Source organism: Primulina eburnea, chromosome 8 (assembly GCF_022965805.1).
Source record: "Primulina eburnea isolate SZY01 chromosome 8, ASM2296580v1, whole genome shotgun sequence".
Lineage (NCBI taxonomy): Eukaryota > Viridiplantae > Streptophyta > Magnoliopsida > Lamiales > Gesneriaceae > Primulina > Primulina eburnea.
The window spans coordinates 3,336,584-3,355,120 of NC_133108.1; the positions used below are offsets into that span (position 1 = coordinate 3,336,584).

The following is an 18,537-nucleotide window of genomic DNA, read 5'->3' on the forward strand; positions in this document are numbered from 1 at the left end:
TACACCCAAAATTTAACAACAATATTATCATCAAACCACATGACTATCATGTTAATTATTATATGATGATTCCTCGAAATAACCTATAATTAATGTCTTAAAAGATTTATGATTAAAAATAAAATTGCAATATCAACTCCAAATCGCTTTATATATGTTTAATGGTAATAGTTACACGGAAATGAAATCAAATCCTAAGCCATGTCCGTCAAGTATACACTTCAGATGTTTTTCTTACTATAATACGAGGAGTAGATCCATACAGAAGTTAGGATGATTCCACAGCAAAGTTGTGGCCAGGATAATCCCACACCTCAGCATATATTGAGCGAGTCTCAAGCTCAGTTTTTTCTTTCTTCAAACATTTTCCAGATCAGCAATCAAATCTGTTGTCAGAACCCACATTTCTCCACGTTGCTGTAAACCAGATCCTCGGAAGCACGTGGATAAATATGCACCAGTTCATCATCAACCTATAAATCTTTATATGTTCCCTGTTTTCTGTTCAAATATAAAATGCATTCTTGTCAAATCAAAAATAATAGAAGTTTTTATCCATTGGAATCAGTTATCTGCATTGTTTCCATCAATGGGTTATGATCATTCATTGGATGTTGGTTAGTGATGGTCCATTTAACTTGTTTCAGTGCCTTCTTTTTATTTGCGAATAAGATTAGTGGGATTCCCGCTTTTATGTTTAAAATTCGTTTGATGATTTAGTTTCTGCCTTTTTCCGGTTCATGATCCCAGCTGTTTCTTGATTAAAAATAAAATTGTATAGTGATTTAATGATGCATTGTCTTAGTGGAAAGCAATAGATATTGGTAAAGATGGCGGGTCAGCCTGTGTGCGACTTCTGTGGGGTGGTGAGGGCAGTAGTGTATTGCAAACCGGATGCTGCCCGGCTGTGCTTGCAGTGTGATGGATGTGTTCACTCAGCAAATTGTTTGTCAAGAAGGCATCTCCGATCCCTCATTTGTGACAAGTGTTATTCACAGGCTGCGATCTTGCGGTGCCTCAACGAGGAGCTTTGTTTTTGCCAGGCCTGTGACAATGGCTGTCGTGTCGGTGTCGGTGGTGGTGGCTGCTCTGGCCCGGGGCATGATCGCCTCAAGTTGAACTTTTACAGTGGATGCCCTTCTCCTGTCGAGTTCTCCAGGATTTGGTCACCCGTTCTCGATTCTAGTAAATCGCTTGAGGGGATTGTAATAGTTGATGGAAAGATTGAAATTGGAGGATCATCGTCTTCTGGTGGTGGTGGTGGTGGTGGAGGAATGGTGGCGAATAGGCTGAACGAGATTGCCTCTTGTGTCAAGTTCGATTCATGGGCGTTTCCACCGCCAATACCACCTATACTTCTGCCTAACTTTATGTCCTCACAAGTTTGGAATCAGAAACATGCATCATCGAACAGAGATCAAACACCTTTCTTCTCTCAAGCAACCACCCTGCAAAAGGTGATCCAAATCCTAAGTAATAAATTGGAAGCAATCTAAAATTCACGGACAAGATTTTGAAATGCGTGTAGTTTCTTGGACTAAAGCTTTATAACTTAGGACTCGATATTAATTCTGTGCAAAATTAGCTTTGACTTCGACTTGGCTTTATATACCAGGGGTGTGTTGAAAGTATCAAGGATCTCGGGCTTCATGAAAGTGATGATATACGTGACAGTATTGACATGGATGAAATTGCCCTAAACTTCGAGAGTGGGTACGAAGTGTTAGAGAATTTGCAAAACCAGACAATAGAGATATCTGACGGAGGAACATGTGGTGGCTTGTTGATGGAGAAAAACTTGTCGGTCACTGGATCCAATACCACACATATCGACAGCACTTTGGAGGTTCTGCCTATAACCTTTGTCTCTCTTTATATTTGTCTTATCGTTTACTTTAAATGTTAACTCGTCGTACTATAATATGTCATATAAATATTGTTGGGGCCAAGAATTATCCTGCTGTCCCGTGCGACTGCTGATACAGTCCGACCACTACTACCAACCATAAAGGAAGTGCTTAGGTCCACACATGTAAGCATGCATGCATTTCTTTTCTTGATGCTGCAAATAATGCATCCTATGTTATGTTTAGGCATCCTCGTCCGTACAACAAGAGGGCTTGTGTTTTCCAACCACTTCGACTAATTTGATCCCTGCGATGAATAGCAATTCTAATTGCATGTTTATGAATTCAAATCTCTGCCATGGTTTTGCAAGTGGAGGAGTCCCTTCAAGCATGTCGCTATCTTTGTCTAACATAACCGGGGAAAGTAGCGCAGCTGATTATCAAGACTGTGGGTTATCGACTTTATTTCTGACCGGTGAATCCCCTTGGGATTCTAATTTCGAACCAAGTTGTCCACAGGCGAGGGATAAAGCCAAGATGAGATACAATGAAAAGAAGAAGACAAGAACGTAAGTGCGTGCTTCTATGGTCATTTCAATTTTGTCTTTCTAATGCATTGTGCTATATTATTGAATATGCATCGGAATGTAGGTTCGGAAAACAGATAAGATATGCTTCTCGTAAAGCGAGAGCCGATACAAGAAGGCGTGTTAAAGGTAGATTCGTCAAGTCTGGTGAAGCTTTTCACTTGGACCCTGCTGGACCAAGTGATTGTTAATCTAAGTCACCGAATTTCTCCCTGCCTTAGTAGATGCATTTTCTTTCCGTAGAGGTATATATCATACATTACCCTTCTCTAATTCTCAGACTTCGTAATCTAAACAATAAGATCAAAAATAATATTGCAACAATTATTTGATGTTAGTTATACGCCAATCCCCCAAGTTCTAGTTTACTTCAGACACAACCCTTCATCTTAATATATTTCTTTGACATATTTCTGCTGACAGGAACTTGCAGGGTGCAGCTGAACCTATGAAAACATGTTTCATTTCATCAAGACGTAGATAGATCTAAGTTCCACCGCGCATTCTTTTCTTGAGACATCCCTTAGCCTCAATATAATCATTCTGATAGGTACTACTACACACTTTGATTATAATTCATGAAAGCATATCGATATTTTGTTAGCGTAATCTCCGTCATCTCCAGTCTTGAAGGTTTCCACTTTCAGGAGACAAGAGTATTTTTCCTGACAACTCTTTGCCGAAAGATCTTCTCAAGTGATATTGTGGTTCCTACCTAATATACACGTCCGCTTCAGTATTGATCAAACACCTGTTCTTGATTATGGTCCAACCAGTTTAGATATAAAGCTGTGTGTAATAAATCTGAACAGATCTAAGACTTGTTTATGTGATCGAGATCAGCCAATGAATTTTGGTTGTTTCACCGTAGAGTTTCTATTTTTGGAATGTAGAAAAAGGGTATCCCAGTTTAGATGGATCCATTTTTTGTTTAAATTTACAAGAAAACTGTATAAACCACACACGATATTATTACAAAACAATAATATATGACCAAGAAATATTGGTTTGAGCATTTGTCTTTCATGTCAAGCCCTAACATATACTTGCTGCGTACCTATTATAAATTATACACACTGTCGTGGCTGTGTGCGTGTTGTGTATTTGTACGATTGATTTTTCGCCATTTTTCGTAATTATAATTTTTGAGTTTATAATTAATTTATAGAATAAGGGTAGTGTGGCAATTTGTATTATAAAAGAGGGGTAGTTAAAGTTGGCCATAGGTAATATGGAAATGAGTGATTCTGACGTGAGACCGTCTCACGGATCATAATCTGTGAGACGAGTCAATCCTACCCATATTTACAATAAAAAGTAATACTCTTAGTATAAAAGATAATACTTTTTCATGGGTGACCCAAATAAAAGATCAGTCTCAAAAATACGACCCGTGAGACTATAATTAACAAAAATAATCAAGCAAGTTCAAATCATGTCAAACATTATATAATTTATCATAATGTGTTATTTATTCATATTTTTTTATTTTATAATTACTCTTATTATATATCATTTACATATCCTATCACACGAACCAAACGTACGAACCAATCGATGTCTTGAAAAATGAGAAATTACCTAATTAATATTTTAATTTTTAAGAGGTCGAATGAAAAGAAAACATAGGTAAGGGGGCGAAATGCAATTTAACGCTTAATTTTTTTCGTTTGTGCCGGAACCAACCACAGCAATTCCAACATCTCGATTTGCTTCTGTGGATTCCTCGTCTTTCTCCATTTACCCACACTCACTGTGTGTTTTCTGCGTGCCGGATTCGAGAAATGCCCATAATTTCGAGACCCTTTACAGCATCGCGCGTCAAGGATTCCCTCCTCCTCCTCTCCGCCGCCCTCTCCATCTCCCTCCTCCTCTATCTCCACCACCTCCACGTTCAACCACCGGATACCGCCTTCGAAGGCACCGAAACCCAACCGTCACCGCCGTATCCTCCCCAGATCACCGTCAAGAACCTACTATTCTCGATAGCCTCATCTGCTTCCTCTTTCGCCTCCCGTGCTGCTTACGTCCAGATGTGGCACAACCCTATCTCCCACCTCAATAACACCTTCCTTTTCCTAGACCACCCCGTACCCAATCCCTCCTCCTTTCCTACACTGCCTCCGATTATCATCCCCCAGAACTCCTCCTACCTCACTGCCGGCCACCGCATCGCCCGCATTGTGAAAGACGCTTTTGCTCTCAACATTCCCGACATTTCCTGGTACGTTTTTGGGGATGATGACACAGTGTTTTTCACTGACAATTTAGTGAAAATCTTGTCCAAGTATGATCATAGTAGGTGGTACTACATTGGTTGTAGCTCTGAGATTTACGAGCAGAACCAGAAGTTTTCCTTTGACATGGCGTTTGGCGGCGGCGGTTATGCTATTAGTGCACCTTTAGTTCAGGCAATGCATCGGGTTCTAGATTCTTGCCTTAATAGGTATCCCCATTTGTATGGAAGCGATGCTCGGATTTTCGCCTGCGTATCTGAGCTCGGTGTCCGGTTAACAGTTGAACCCGGCTTCCATCAGGTGTGATGTTTCTTGATGTCATTTCCCATTATCGCGTAGTAATTTTTTGTCTCGGAGCGTTATGTTGGTGCGATGAAATTTATATGCCATATATCATAAATATGTTCTTAATACTTAGTTGCCCTTTTTATTGTTCTTTTGTTATTTGCAATCTTACTTGATAAATTGGGTTTATGTTATGTACATTCTCAAGTAATTATCGTAAACAATTATGCCTAGCACTGTTCCACACATGTCTTGTATTCATCATTTTCCTTTATTTATAAGTATCTTAGATTCACAGTGGTATGTATTTGCTAACGAGCAGATCAGATTTTAGCATTTTTTTGGCCATTTATTCACTTACTTTGTTGGGTTAAGAAGTTTAGATATTCAGTCAGAATCAGCTTCTATTCCGTGATTTGTCCTTTATTTCAGTTGTCTATTAATCTTTAGGTTGACATTCGAGGAGATTTGTTTGGGATGCTTTCTTCACATCCATTATCACTTGTTGCTTCGCTTCATCACATAGATGCTGTGGAACCAATCTTTCCTGGCATGAGCAGAATTCATTCTTTGGAACATCTGTTCAAAGCTGCACATTTTGATCCAGCTAGGATATTGCAGCAAACTGTTTGCTATGATCGTACCAATGAACTCACAGTTTCAATTTCATGGGGTTATGCTATTCAATTGTACGAGGAAAATATGCTTCTTCCGGAAGTTCTCTCGCTTCAGAGAACTTTTAGACCTTGGAAGAGAGGCAGAGATGTGGCTTCAAGCCATTTTATGTTTAACACAAGAGAATTCCCGAGTGATCCTTGCGAAAGACCTGTCGTCTTTTTTCTAAATAATGTAGTTTCTGATAGCGCTGGGATCTTGACGAACTACACGAGGCATGATGATGGAAAGTGTGTTAGAAGAAAAACGATCAAGAACTTGAAAGTTATTAGTGTTTTCTCGGTCAAGCAAAACTTTGATATTGAACAGGTATTAAATTTGGTATCCGTCACAATTTTTTTGACATAGCTTCGTTATGATTCATTTAATTTTCCTTCTATTGCAGATGAAGGCGCCTCGTCGTCACTGCTGTGATATTTCGGTATCTTTTGATGGAACGATGTTTATCCAAATCAGAAACTGTGGAACTCATGAACTGATTTCTATGCGGGGATAAATTTATCACAGAAGGCTGCTTCATGTTATGGGGTCTTTTGGCAAGAATCATACTCCGGATGTGTCGACCATGCCATGCTAACAATTTTACAGGGAACTGTGCTTTTCAGCATTCATCAAGTAAGCAAATATTTGAGTAGAATTAATTTATATAAAATCATGTCATTAAGTTCTTGGGAGGATGGGAGGAAATAAATCTTTTGCGCAACAAATTCCCAGTGTTAAATCATCCAAAACATTTATTACGAGATTGGATTACATGATATGGATTTCTTCCCTAGCTTCTAGTTGTAATTGTCTTTTTATTATTTTCGTTTTCTTAACTCAAATATTTTTCTATTTAAAATTTTTTTCCTCTTTGACACGCTTTTTTCAACCATGGTTTGAAAAATCAAATTCATCTTGCATGATTGCATTTTCTTAGATTTGAAATTTATCTCTCTCCTCCACTCTGTTGAATGTTTATTTCGCTTATCCAACTAGTTAGAGCCTTAAAATATATATTCCAATATTGGGTGGGTGTGCCGTGTGTGTGTGTGTGTGTGTGTGGAATAAGATATTAATTACTGAGTTGTGTTCGTGTGCAAGAAAGGTGTGCAGTTACATGATAGAAAATTAAGGAAAGTATGAACTGATATGTGATGCTTAAAATGGGATAGTGGTAGTTAATATACATTGGATTGTCTTAGGAGTTCATTGATAGTGTTCTCTTATCTGTTGGCATCATTCTTTGTTTGATAAAATCTCATGGCGTGACAAATTTGTTTTAGATTTTGGCTTTTGCTGAGTTCAACTTTTTTGGCTTTGCAAGCAGCCTCTCCTTAGTCCTAATTACCAATTGGTCCATCGAAACATCTAGATGAGCATTTTCTGATAGGATCAACACGAATTTCGATCTGATCTGATCTGATCCATTTTCATTTGCTCAAACTGGTCATTGCGAGTATCCACTGGTTGACATCTTAGAATTTTATGTTATTGTAGATTACACATACAGGAAATCTATTGTTTGGAAGCTGGAATCTCTACAAAAGAGAGAGACCATTAGCTTAAATCTGAATCATCCAACTAACCGACAGACGCCGGAAGCACGATAATTTCCGAAGAAGGCAAGAGGCAGATGTGGTGGAGCCTAACATAGGAAGATCAATCTCACCAAGGTAGCCCTGGGACAGGTTTTTGAAGCTGGAAAAATGCCGTTTGAATATCTTTTAGGAAGAATCTTTTTTGAGTTCTTGCAATTGGCTTGATGTTGTTTCTGCTAGCTCGCAGAGGTTTTCGAAAAATTTACTTTGGCCCTTGTACTTGTAGGTTTAACACTTATTTCTTCCCCGAATACATGTAAATTTTATTTTATCTTATTTATTCATATATTATGGTTCGCCAGCCTTCAACAAGGCATAGACCAAAACTTGCGCTTTACTGCACGTTATGTGATATATTTATTTACTTTCGTGTGTCATTTACTCTAAAACCTCTGACTTCTTATTCTGTTTATGATCTAGCATGTGTATTCATTATTTTGTTACGAGGTATTGGGATTGGCATTCACAATATTCCCAATAAATCGCTCTCTCCTTATATGATATAAAATTATGAATATAGCTGATCCACCTTTTGACATCTATGGGATAAATTTGATAGTTACCTTCTTTTTCCTTAATTAATACTCAAGTTAACACGTGAAATGCATCTAATTTTCTCGGGGAGAAAGATGTCAGAAGTCTGGCATCCTTAGTTAGGCCGATGATTTTGGGTAAAAGAATAAGCTACCAAATTTTAAGAAAGAACCCAAAAATTGAGCAAGAAGACCTCAAATTTGGGAATTCTATTTCGACATCTTCGAAGGCGCTGTTGCTTGCTGCCTTCTATACAGAGAGAGATGCAGTTTTTTAAAGCACCCTCCAAATCCAAATCCAAATCCAAAATATCAATTCGTCTAGTATTACTCATAACTTCGTGTTCTCTATGTGCTATATTATACATCTTTTATAATTTTATCAGCACCCCTACTGAAAATATCCGTTTCTCCACTTCACAAAATGACGTCTCCTCACCAATGTCCCTCGAACATCTTGTCTTTGGCATAGCCTCGAACCAGAAATCCTGGATTGATCGAAAAAACTATGTCAAAATCTGGTGGAGACCTCAAGAAATGAAGGGTTGTGTTTTCCTGGAAGAAAATATTCCACCAAGTAACACAAGTTCTGATCTTCCTCCCATATGCGTTTCAGGAGATACAACCCCATTCCGCTATACGTACCGGAATGGTCTCCGATCTGCCATTCGTGTCGCACGGGTTGTGTCTGAAACTTTTGCCCTTAACCATTCAAATGTGAGATGGTTCGTGTTTGGAGACGATGACACCGTTTTTTTCCCTGAGAATCTTGTAAAGATTCTGTCCAAGTATGATCATGGTTTGTGGTATTATATTGGCACGAATTCTGAAAGCTTTGGTCAGAACAAGCTGTTTTCGTACGAAATGGCTTTTGGCGGAGCCGGTTTTGCTATTAGTTATCCCTTGGCGAAGGTGCTGGCTAAGATCTTTGATCCCTGCCTGGAAAGGTATCCGCATCTGTATGGAAGTGATGGTAGGATTCATGCCTGCGTCACAGAACTTGGTGTTGCCTTAACGCACGAGCCTGGATTCCATCAGGTATTAATTTGCATAAAAATTTTGCAAATATAAATTCTTCTTCTTACATGAAACTCAATTCACAGATTGATGTTCGAGGGAACATGTTCGGGTTCCTTGCCTCCCACCCGCTCAGCCCGCTCGTCTCCCTCCATCACTTAGACGCCACAGATCCAATCTTCCCTAACATGACCACAATAAACTCCCTGCACCACTTGTTCCAAGCAGTAACCATCGATTCGCAGAGAATTCTGCAACAGACCGTCTGCTACGATCGTTGGTTTTCATGGACAATCTCCATCTCCTGGGGCTACGCTATTCAAATCTTCCCACACAATGTAAACTTGCATGACGCACTGCGCACACAGGAGACTTATGTCCCGTGGAGAAAGGGCGGCGGGGTAAACAATTTGTATGGGGTGGACACAGCGGGGCTAGAGGCAGATCCATGTCGCAGGCCGCCTGTCTTTTTCTTGGATAAGGTGTGGTTGAGCGGAGATAGAGTGAGGAGTAGCTACAGAAGAATGTATGGTTCCGAAAACTGCGCATTCGACACGGGTTCTCCCAGGAAGCTTGAACAAGTGATGGTTTTCTCCCAGAAAATGGAGCTGGATTACAAACAGGTAAAAACTGGATGCTCGGTTTCATTGGTGAACAATTCATTACAGATAATTGATTATTTAGTATCTATATATGTCAGGCCTTCATCCAATTTCCATTTTTTGAACGAAAAAATATATGACTCAAAATATCACTTTTCTTATTTTAATATGTCTTTCTTTCTTCTTTAATGTATACTAACGACCGTTTGCACGTGTTGTGATTTTTTATATTAACTTGTTTCTAATTTAATAATGATTCGTATAATGATTTTTTGTGTTAAGAATTATATAAACATTTAATTTAAAAATTCAAAAGTTTGGATAAAGTTTAAAGAAAACATTTTAGTAGTTTTAATATTTTCGAAAGTTGATATGATGATGATAAAGAATACATAAATTTACTAAAATAGGTTTTTATAATATTTTTATTAAATAAATAAAGCATTTTCATAATTTTAAGAGGGTATTGCTAATATTTAAAAAAAAACATCATGACACCTTTTTATATATAAATAGGTCTCTTATGAGACAGTCTCACGAATCTTTATATATGAGACAGATCAACTTTGTTGATATTTATAATAAAAAGTAATATTCTTAGCATAAAAAGTATTATTTTTTCATGGATTACCTAAATAAGATATATGTCTCACAAAATACAATTCGTGAGCCTGTTTCACATAAATTTTTGTCATATAATATATGTGCGTGTATCCACATGACTGACTAGCTTAATCTCTTGAACGTTTGAAACTGTTTGTAAAACTAAATTTTCGAAAATTACGTTAAAAGAATTGGTGAGATTGATATATATTCATCGTATCGATGTGCTATTGAAATGGTTTTGTTTTTTTAAAAAAAAACAATTTTATTGCAAAGATGCATGAAATTCTATCCATGTAAATGAAACAAAAAAAATTATTATTTATGATAATTCTAGACGATTAGTTTTATGGGTGCAAATGGTTATAATTCTTTTCATGCCATGATTCTGTCTTGGTCTTACTGTCAGCTGCACGCGCCAAGAAGACATTGTTGTGATGTGATGCCTTCTACTTCTTCTTCCTCTTCTTCTTCTTCTTCTTCGAAAGTGATGGAAATTAGCATCAGAGAATGCGGTAATGAAGAGATAATTTACATGCATTCTTAGTCGTAGCACTTATCAGTTTCTTAAAGTAAGACCAGGTATATGTGTTCACTAGGATTTGAAATATTTTTTTGTACACGTTATAATTAAACACCATGAAACATATGCGCAAGATTTGGTAAACATGTATTAATATCAAGTGTTATAGTTGTTGGTAATAGTTCGAAGATAATCGCGTCGAGAGTTAGGCCGATACCGATAATTAATTGCATAAATATCACCTCTTGAGAATATATTGTGTTCTACTCATGTAACATGTATCCTGCTCCTGCATGTGGCTTGGCCTAGTAAATTTCATCGTAATCTTTATGTACAAAATATGAATGCCCTTTGCATTTGCTCATCATGATTACATTTTGAAAACTTTCCGTATCGTAAATCCCGCAAGATTTACAATGTAGGAAAATTGTAATATTACCGACCACTTAATTTTTATTTTATTTTTTGTCTACAAAAGTGGTATTTAATTGGAAATTTATTCATTAAAAAAATATTAATCAAAGTTTGAACCTTGAAAACTACATTTTAGGCTTCTATAAGTTATCCATTCTGAAATAGAAGATTTGGGCTACTTTTCCACTCAAATGATCCATTACACTTTTAAGCCCATTAAGCCCACTATAAGTTATCACTCGTTCATTCTTGCTTCCCACTAACAAACAGGCCGCTGGCATTTCATATATCCATTAAAATATATTGTGACTCATCACTCTCTTGTTCGGATCTATACTAAAATATAGATTAAGTCTCTTGTAAGATTGTCTAACATATCTTTATCTGTGAGATGGTTCAATCCTATCGATATTCACAATAAAAAGTAATATTATTAGCAAAAAAAGTAATATTTTTTCATGAATAAGTCAAATAAAATATCATATCACAAAATACGACCCGTGAGATCGTCCCATACAAATTTTTGCCTAAATATATCATTTATCCCGCAAGATTAAAACCCATATATGTGTGTATATAAGCTGAAAGCAAGAACAATTTTCTTCTACTAATAGATTCATCCCCATTGTATTTGTGACCCCAATGCCCATCTTTTCGTGTCCCTCCCCCACTCTACAAAGTTCAAAATCCCAAATCTACTTACTTTTAGAGTTTGAGCTTTCAATCTTCCTGTTTTCCAATAACTAGTCAGAACCCATCAAATTTCAATGGAAATATAGCGACTTAATGCATGGAAAAATAAAATTTCAAGATTGTGTTTTTTTTTTTTTTTGTTTTACTAATCATACCTCAGCCCAATAATGATCCTTAACCACACCAACATCATTTAAAAGGCGACTAAATTTTGGTTCGACGCCTTCATTCACAAGCTACTTAACAATTATGTAGGTAATATTGCCCAAAAAAGTCGCCTTGGATATACTCCATTCCAAATTTCATTCTTTCCACAATTTTTCCAATATTAAAGTAACAAAATTTGTTTTTTTTTTAAGGGAAAAAAGCACAACGATATTTTATTTTTCGATATATATTAAAGTATGTAAAAATCACTTGCTCGTGCAAATATTCTCTTGCCTTTCTCACTTAAAACAAAACACAATTATGTTTAATAATGTTTAACGCGACATGACAAATCTCAATTTTCTATCATAACTACTTGATTGTTTCACCTTCTGCTCTCGATTTTAATATCCCAACTTGAAAAATGGCTAAATTCTGGGGGTACAAATAGGGGTGTCAATCGGGTCGGGTGGGTCGGGTTTCAGGTCATCCACGAATTTTTTTTATTTTTTTCAACCCGAACTCGAACCCGAATCCGAAGCAACCTGAAAACCCCTAACCCGAACATGAACCCGTCTAACATGACTCAACCCGTCTAACCCGAATTTTATTTATTTTTAAAAAAAATTAATGAAAATAAATTGAAAAATAAAAATAATAATATTTTAATTTAAACACATAATAACAAAATTTCCGATATAAATTGAAAGTTTAATCGTAAAAATTAAAGTATATTTACTAAACCAAATAAACAAGTGTTAGAAAATAAAAAATATATACAAAATAATATATACAATAAATTTTGTTCAAACATACAATATATAAAAATATAAGTAATATTTTTTAAAAAAAAAGGTTTTTGGGTCAACCTGCGACCCAACTCGACCCAACCTGAAATCAGTCTAACCTGGCACTAACCCGAACCCACCCAACCCGAACCCGAAAAACACCAACCCGAACTTGTTTTTTTTTCATGTTGGGTCGTGTCGAGTTGACAGGTCGTGTTGTATTTTGACACCCCTAGGTACAAAAATAAGTAAGCAGGAATAAGTTACAACTTACGAGATTAGCTATTTTATAATTCGATTTCATGAAAATTGGCATCCATTATTATTTTTCTAGAAAAACCATGCAGTACAGCAAAGTATTCAATGGCATCAACGAATTCATCGTTATAAAATCAAGAGGCCGGAGGTAAATGAATCGAATTGGTTCGAAAAATATTTGATTCTTATTCGACTTTATCGAATTCGAGTTGAAATCGAATATGTTCGAACTTTTTTCGAACCTATATCGGATTCAAATCTGTTCGGTAATTTGCGAGCCTCTCCCTAGTTTTAGTGTTTTATTAATATAATATAATTATATATTAAATAAATAAATTCGAGCCTTTCGAATATTTATTTTCGAGTAATAGTTCGATAACATATTCGAATATTTCGAGTCGAACTTAAACTCGATATTTAATTTGTTACGCATTCGAGCCAAAAATTTTAAAATTTTCGATATTCGAATTGAATTCGAACTCGAATAAAACTAGTCTAAGCCGAATTTGGCTTCAAATTTTCGTTATATTTTACTTGATTAAATTCGTTTACACATGGCCAGTGACAATTTGAAAAGAATCCAATTTTCATATACAAATTGACCGACAACATAATTATATCCATAAAACAAGAAGCCCAAAATTCTAAAATAAAAACTAAAAAAAAAATAGTTAAACAAGAACTAAGAATTACTCACCGGACCCGGGGTTGGAGGTACTGGGCTAGGAGGACTGAACACAGGCGGGGAAGCCCCAAAATCTCCCCCCGTAGGCGGAGGCGGTGGAAATGACGGTGGCATTGTAAATGGCGGAGGAGGAGAATAGAATTCCGGTGGCGGAGGAGGAGAATAGAGTTCTGGTGGCGGAGGAGGAGAATCTGCAGGGAGAACAGGGCTTGGATTATCAGTCGGGGACGGTGGCGGAGGGGATATTGGATTCGGATTGTTCGGAGGGTAGGGAGTGGTATTAGCGGTGGGATTAGGAGTGTAAGTAGCGGTGGGGTTGGGCGTGGGATTAGGGAAAACAACAGGTGCGGCTTGTGGGCAAGACTCAGCAGTACATTTATGAGAATTTCCGCCGTGAATGGCGTGATTCCGCAACAATCCGAATCCCAAAACAAGTCCGGTCACCACCAGAGCCGTCACTATGAAGATGAAGATCTTAGTAGCTTTTCCAACGTAACACATCTCTGATTCTCTCCTCTTCAGCTGCTGCACTTTTTTCAGCTTTAATCTAATTCGTTGCCAAGAAAAGTAAAACTTCGGGGTAAAGAATAGCTAATTATGAGTTGGTTGCTCTCGAATCTTCTTATTTGGTGGGGTTTTTGACCCATGCCTGTGCGTAGTCTGTGAGATTGTGCTACGGATATTGGGAGGGAAACGGAGGAGACGACCGAGTTGGGTGGGGTTGCGTTGGCATTTTTGGTTGGTTGCTATACTAATAATTCTTACTGTGTCACGTGAACACCATTAACGGCAAAAATTATTTAATCTTAAACATATAGGCTAAGCAAGATGGGAAAAATAATTCTTATCGAGTCTCATGTGAGATTGTCTCACGGATCATAATCTGTGAGACGGGTCAACCCTACTCATATTCACAATAAAAAGTAATACTCTTATCATAAAAAGTAATATTTTTGCATGAGTGACCCAAATAAAAGATCTGTCTCACAAATATGACCCGTGAGACCGTCTCACACAAGTTTTTGCCGCAAGATGGATATTTTGTTATCTAAAACTCGTCAACAAAATTTTTAAAAAATTAAAAAATAAATTTCTGCGATGTATTTCAAATATATTTGAAAAAATTATTTTTTACAAAAAATATAATTGATCAGATACATTTTCTCAAACATACTTATGCAAGACACCATCGTCAAATGTAAGAAATTACATGTAATGTGTTGATAAAATTAAAATATTACACAATATATATTATATAAAAGTTTTAATATGTTGAAAATCTACCGTACATATTTATGTGAACATAGACGAGCCAATATTCACTTATTCGAATGAGTGTATACTCGTATAAATATGCATGACAGATCAAAATTGTTCTATATGATAAATATATTAACCAGTCGAATATATATTTTTTAATTCAGAAAACTCTTCATGCCCCGTATGTTAGTAGTCTGGGTTGGGCTTGAAAGACACTGAATCAATTTGATCGACGGTCTAGTCCGAATTTACGGTCAGCCCTAACCTAGATTGGCCAGGATTTCTGGCCCAATTTCTATCGGTCGGATTTGGACTGGACGTCTTTTTACTAAAACTGTCCTTATGGATTTTTTCAACTCGAAATCGAATTGTAGTAATATTGGGCCCAAGCAATTAGATTTTGCTTTGGGTTTAAGCCACGAATATAATCTTTTTTTTCCTCTCGTTTTTTTAATATATTTTTTCCATATTTAAATCCAGTTTAAATTTTATTAGAGAAATTTAGAGCGTTCTGTCTAAAAACAATGAGGTCATAACCAGGGGCGGAGCCAGGATCTTGGTTCAGTGTAGGCAACAATATATTATAATTAATAAAGAAAAAAAAACAATGATTAATCGACATCTAAAAATAATGTGTCATAAAGTTTGAACACAAATTACGCACAGCTAGTAGCATTGAAAACAATTGAATGATCGACAAACATTGAACGAAAAAATGAACCTAAAATTTGGTAATATTTTGGATTTTTTAGAGATTATGAAAGATGAAAGCAATAATTAAAATGAATTTGAATGATTGTTAATCAAAGTATATGACGTTCATGTCTCGAGAAGAGAAAACACATTAAGGAGGCTATAGAGTATATACTTGGATACTAATAACATGTAAAAAATGGAGTCTAAAATTTGGGTTTACAAAATATTAAAAAAAAAATTGGATCAGTATAGACAGCTAAACATATAATAATAACTTACACAAATTAAAAATTTAGACATAAATAAATATATATATATATATATATACATAAACATATAAAAAAAAAATTTGGCCCAGTGTAGGCACAAGCCCACACTGGGCCTGAGCTGGCTCCGCCAGTGGTCATAACGATTGCTATATCGAAATAATAAAATAAAAAATTTAGATAAAGTATTTTATTTAGTGATGTCCTGACGTATAGATTTTATTATCTAGCTTTTTTTAAAAAAAATAATATTAATTGTTATTTGATAGTGTCTCATCGATAAGCTTGAATAAAATTAATACATAAAATACTTAAATTTAAAAGCATTTAAGTGACAAAAATTTGTCGCTAAACTTTAGGCTAAATGGGGGAAAAATTAATATCTTTTTTTTGTTGAATTTCTTTCAAAACTTAAATCTCCCGCGTGATCCTTTCCCAATCCCATGTTTGCCGCCGCACTTGAGTCGTGCCTGCAATTGTGAACTCTCATTTAACAATATTAGTTTTTTTTAAAAATAAAAAACATATTTTTCAACGTCTCCAATTTCTTTCAAAACTTAAAATCCACGTATAATTTCAATAGTAATTATGTAGTTAATCTATACTTCATTGAAAGTAATTTTCTTCGTATCTCAATTTCATTAGATCACGTAAGACTAACTAACGCTGTAAACGAATCTAACCAATTCGTTTGAACAACTTCTATGTCACATCTCATTTTATTTCTGAAAAGATTCCACTAAAATACTTTGACAATTACAATTTACAAGTAACCTGCAACAACCCACTTCAGCACGGCTTATCACTGACCTACTAAAACTCATAGATAATTCAACACATAAATAACATGATATGTCATACTCTTGTTGTCAGTTACATGTATTTTTCAACAAAATACACAAGCACAAATAATCCTTAATGATACGATAATAAAAAACCAAGCATGTGCTTCAAAGTATGAGCAATCAGTTCGGCTTTGAAAGCTTTGATCGCAAAATAAGAATCGTGGACAATGAATATGTAGAGAGACTAAGTGTCCACACAACTGATCTATTTATAAACTTAACTTCCAACACTCGACTTCTGAATATGATAGTCGTTTTTAAATATATAAGTCATTGTGCTACACCAACGTCCTTTCTGACAAATAGTATGATTCAGTAGTGAGCATGGACTCTGAAAATTAAACGGACTGAAAAGATATTATCTAACGAAAAATATGTTATATGATATCATCAGCTGAGCTCTGATCCTTAAAATAATGTTTTGGAAAACTTCAAAGAATATCTATTGAATTTGCCTGACTGATTCAATTATGATAGAGTAATTAGTAGTCTTTGTAAATCCGTGACTTTTGATCATTAGTTAACTTCCAATACTCAGTGACTCTCGAGTTCAATTTGACTTGGGAAAATATTACGCATGATTATTCGGTTCCCTTTACGAATTCAGTTCGTCTAGGCTTTCGACAAATTTTCATATCAAAACAGTATTATTTTCAAAAATCACCGAAACTTAATTGATCTTACATTGATGTATTAATTACCCGATGTAGCAACTATGTGAAATATTATTACAAGTTCCGACATGATAATCTACAATTCAATACTTCGTGATATTTCTCTTGTTCTCTTTAATTTCCTCATGTACAAATTCATTGGTGGGCACTGGTCAATCACCATAATATTGCAAATCTTTAAAAATCAGTTCATGGTTTGCTGAGTGCACATGCATATGTCCCAACGTAACATTCATCCGTCTTTTTCATCGTCGTCTTATTTCATTTCGAACGTATACACACTATTTAGACAAGTAGAGCGGATGCACATTTGGACGGGATATTTGAATTTCAAACTATGTGTTCAGACAATGAAATTGTGCGGAAGGTTCTTGCGTTCAGAATTTATATTACTTGATTAATTAAATATGATGAAGGAAGTAAATCAGAATTTTACCCTTTTCAATATTTAATGAATTTAAATCAAAGTTAATTTTGTGTGCAATGGTTTTATATATTACAGCAAAATCATCTTTGGGGAATGATAAAATTTTAAATTAAAAAAATAATAATAATAATACAGGATAATATGAAAACAAATTTTTTATTTCTTTTTTTAAAAAAACGATAAACACATGACTACAGATGTATATAGCCGTGGTGGACCTAAGAAGAAAGAAACTGGGCCGCCCACCTGCCATGTACAATCCATGTGATACATACGGACCATATATCTACTCAATTAGAGGAATACGCGTAGTGCTTTTAAATATTAAATTTTTTATTTTAAAAAATAATAATTTATATATATGTTATTTTCAAAGATACAATGGTGATACTTGCAACAAATTATCACAAAGTCTGATACAGAAGAACTGAACTTTATCTGAATTGTATCACGATTTAGAAGAAATAGCAGTGAGAATATGAGAGAAGAAGAATGTTTAGAAAGAAAATTATGAAAGTTCTTTCAAGTTATTCATTTAAAAATGGCGATGATAAGTATATATATAGGAAAAATATTGACCTTCCAGAGTGTTAAATGTTATTTGACCTTTAAAAAAATCAAATGTTATTTAATCTTTCAAAAAAATATTATTTTACTTTTCAGAAATCGATATGGCATTTGACTTTTCAGAAAAATACAAGTATTTTGATCTTTAAAAAAAGTAAAAATTAGGCCAGATTTCATAAGTTCATCCAAATACTTTAACAGTTAATTTTTAAATAAGACTTCACAACTTATAAGCTTCTAAAACAACTTAGTCCAATACTTACTTCAAATATTTACTTTTTGCAATGACTATCAAGTACGTTAAAATTTAATTATAAATATTATTAGA

At 35.3% G+C, this 18,537-nt stretch overlaps 3 protein-coding genes across 8 annotated transcripts; all 3 read left to right on the forward strand.

Annotated features, from left to right (window-relative positions):
• The first annotated feature begins 193 nt into the window (after nucleotides 1-193).
• LOC140838462 (putative zinc finger protein CONSTANS-LIKE 11) lies at nucleotides 194-3,446 on the forward strand. 4 transcript variants are annotated; one of them, XM_073204790.1, is made up of 7 exons: nucleotides 194-617; nucleotides 806-1,457; nucleotides 1,616-1,846; nucleotides 2,094-2,416; nucleotides 2,499-2,679; nucleotides 2,858-2,984; nucleotides 3,060-3,446. In XM_073204790.1, the coding sequence occupies exons 2-5, from the start codon at nucleotides 831-833 to the stop codon at nucleotides 2,623-2,625; spliced, it is 1,308 nt and encodes a 435-aa protein (XP_073060891.1). In that variant the 5' UTR covers nucleotides 194-617; nucleotides 806-830; the 3' UTR covers nucleotides 2,626-2,679; nucleotides 2,858-2,984; nucleotides 3,060-3,446. The 4 variants fall into 4 exon arrangements, with proteins under 4 accessions (XP_073060891.1, XP_073060890.1, XP_073060892.1 ...); XM_073204789.1 differs by having other exon boundaries at nucleotides 194-1,457; XM_073204791.1 differs by having other exon boundaries at nucleotides 194-1,457; nucleotides 3,068-3,446.
• A 673-nt stretch (nucleotides 3,447-4,119) lies between these two features.
• Nucleotides 4,120-7,602, forward strand: LOC140838465 (uncharacterized). Of its 2 annotated transcripts, XR_012119589.1 has the most exons (4): nucleotides 4,120-4,971; nucleotides 5,407-5,940; nucleotides 6,017-6,246; nucleotides 7,111-7,602. XR_012119589.1 is itself a non-coding variant. In XM_073204796.1 (3 exons), the coding sequence occupies exons 1-3, from the start codon at nucleotides 4,219-4,221 to the stop codon at nucleotides 6,125-6,127; spliced, it is 1,398 nt and encodes a 465-aa protein (XP_073060897.1). In that variant the 5' UTR covers nucleotides 4,120-4,218; the 3' UTR covers nucleotides 6,128-7,602. The 2 variants fall into 2 exon arrangements, 1 of the variants encoding a protein (XP_073060897.1); XM_073204796.1 differs by having other exon boundaries at nucleotides 6,017-7,602.
• Nucleotides 7,603-8,000: 398 nt separating this feature from the next.
• On the forward strand, nucleotides 8,001-10,743 carry LOC140838464 (uncharacterized). 2 transcript variants are annotated; one of them, XM_073204794.1, is made up of 3 exons: nucleotides 8,001-8,782; nucleotides 8,848-9,384; nucleotides 10,376-10,743. In XM_073204794.1, exons 1-3 carry the CDS (start codon nucleotides 8,009-8,011, stop codon nucleotides 10,511-10,513), a joined length of 1,449 nt encoding a protein of 482 aa, XP_073060895.1. In that variant the 5' UTR covers nucleotides 8,001-8,008; the 3' UTR covers nucleotides 10,514-10,743. The 2 variants fall into 2 exon arrangements, with proteins under 2 accessions (XP_073060895.1, XP_073060894.1); XM_073204793.1 differs by lacking the exon at nucleotides 10,376-10,743 and having other exon boundaries at nucleotides 8,848-9,565.
• The last annotated feature ends 7,794 nt before the right edge of the window (nucleotides 10,744-18,537 follow it).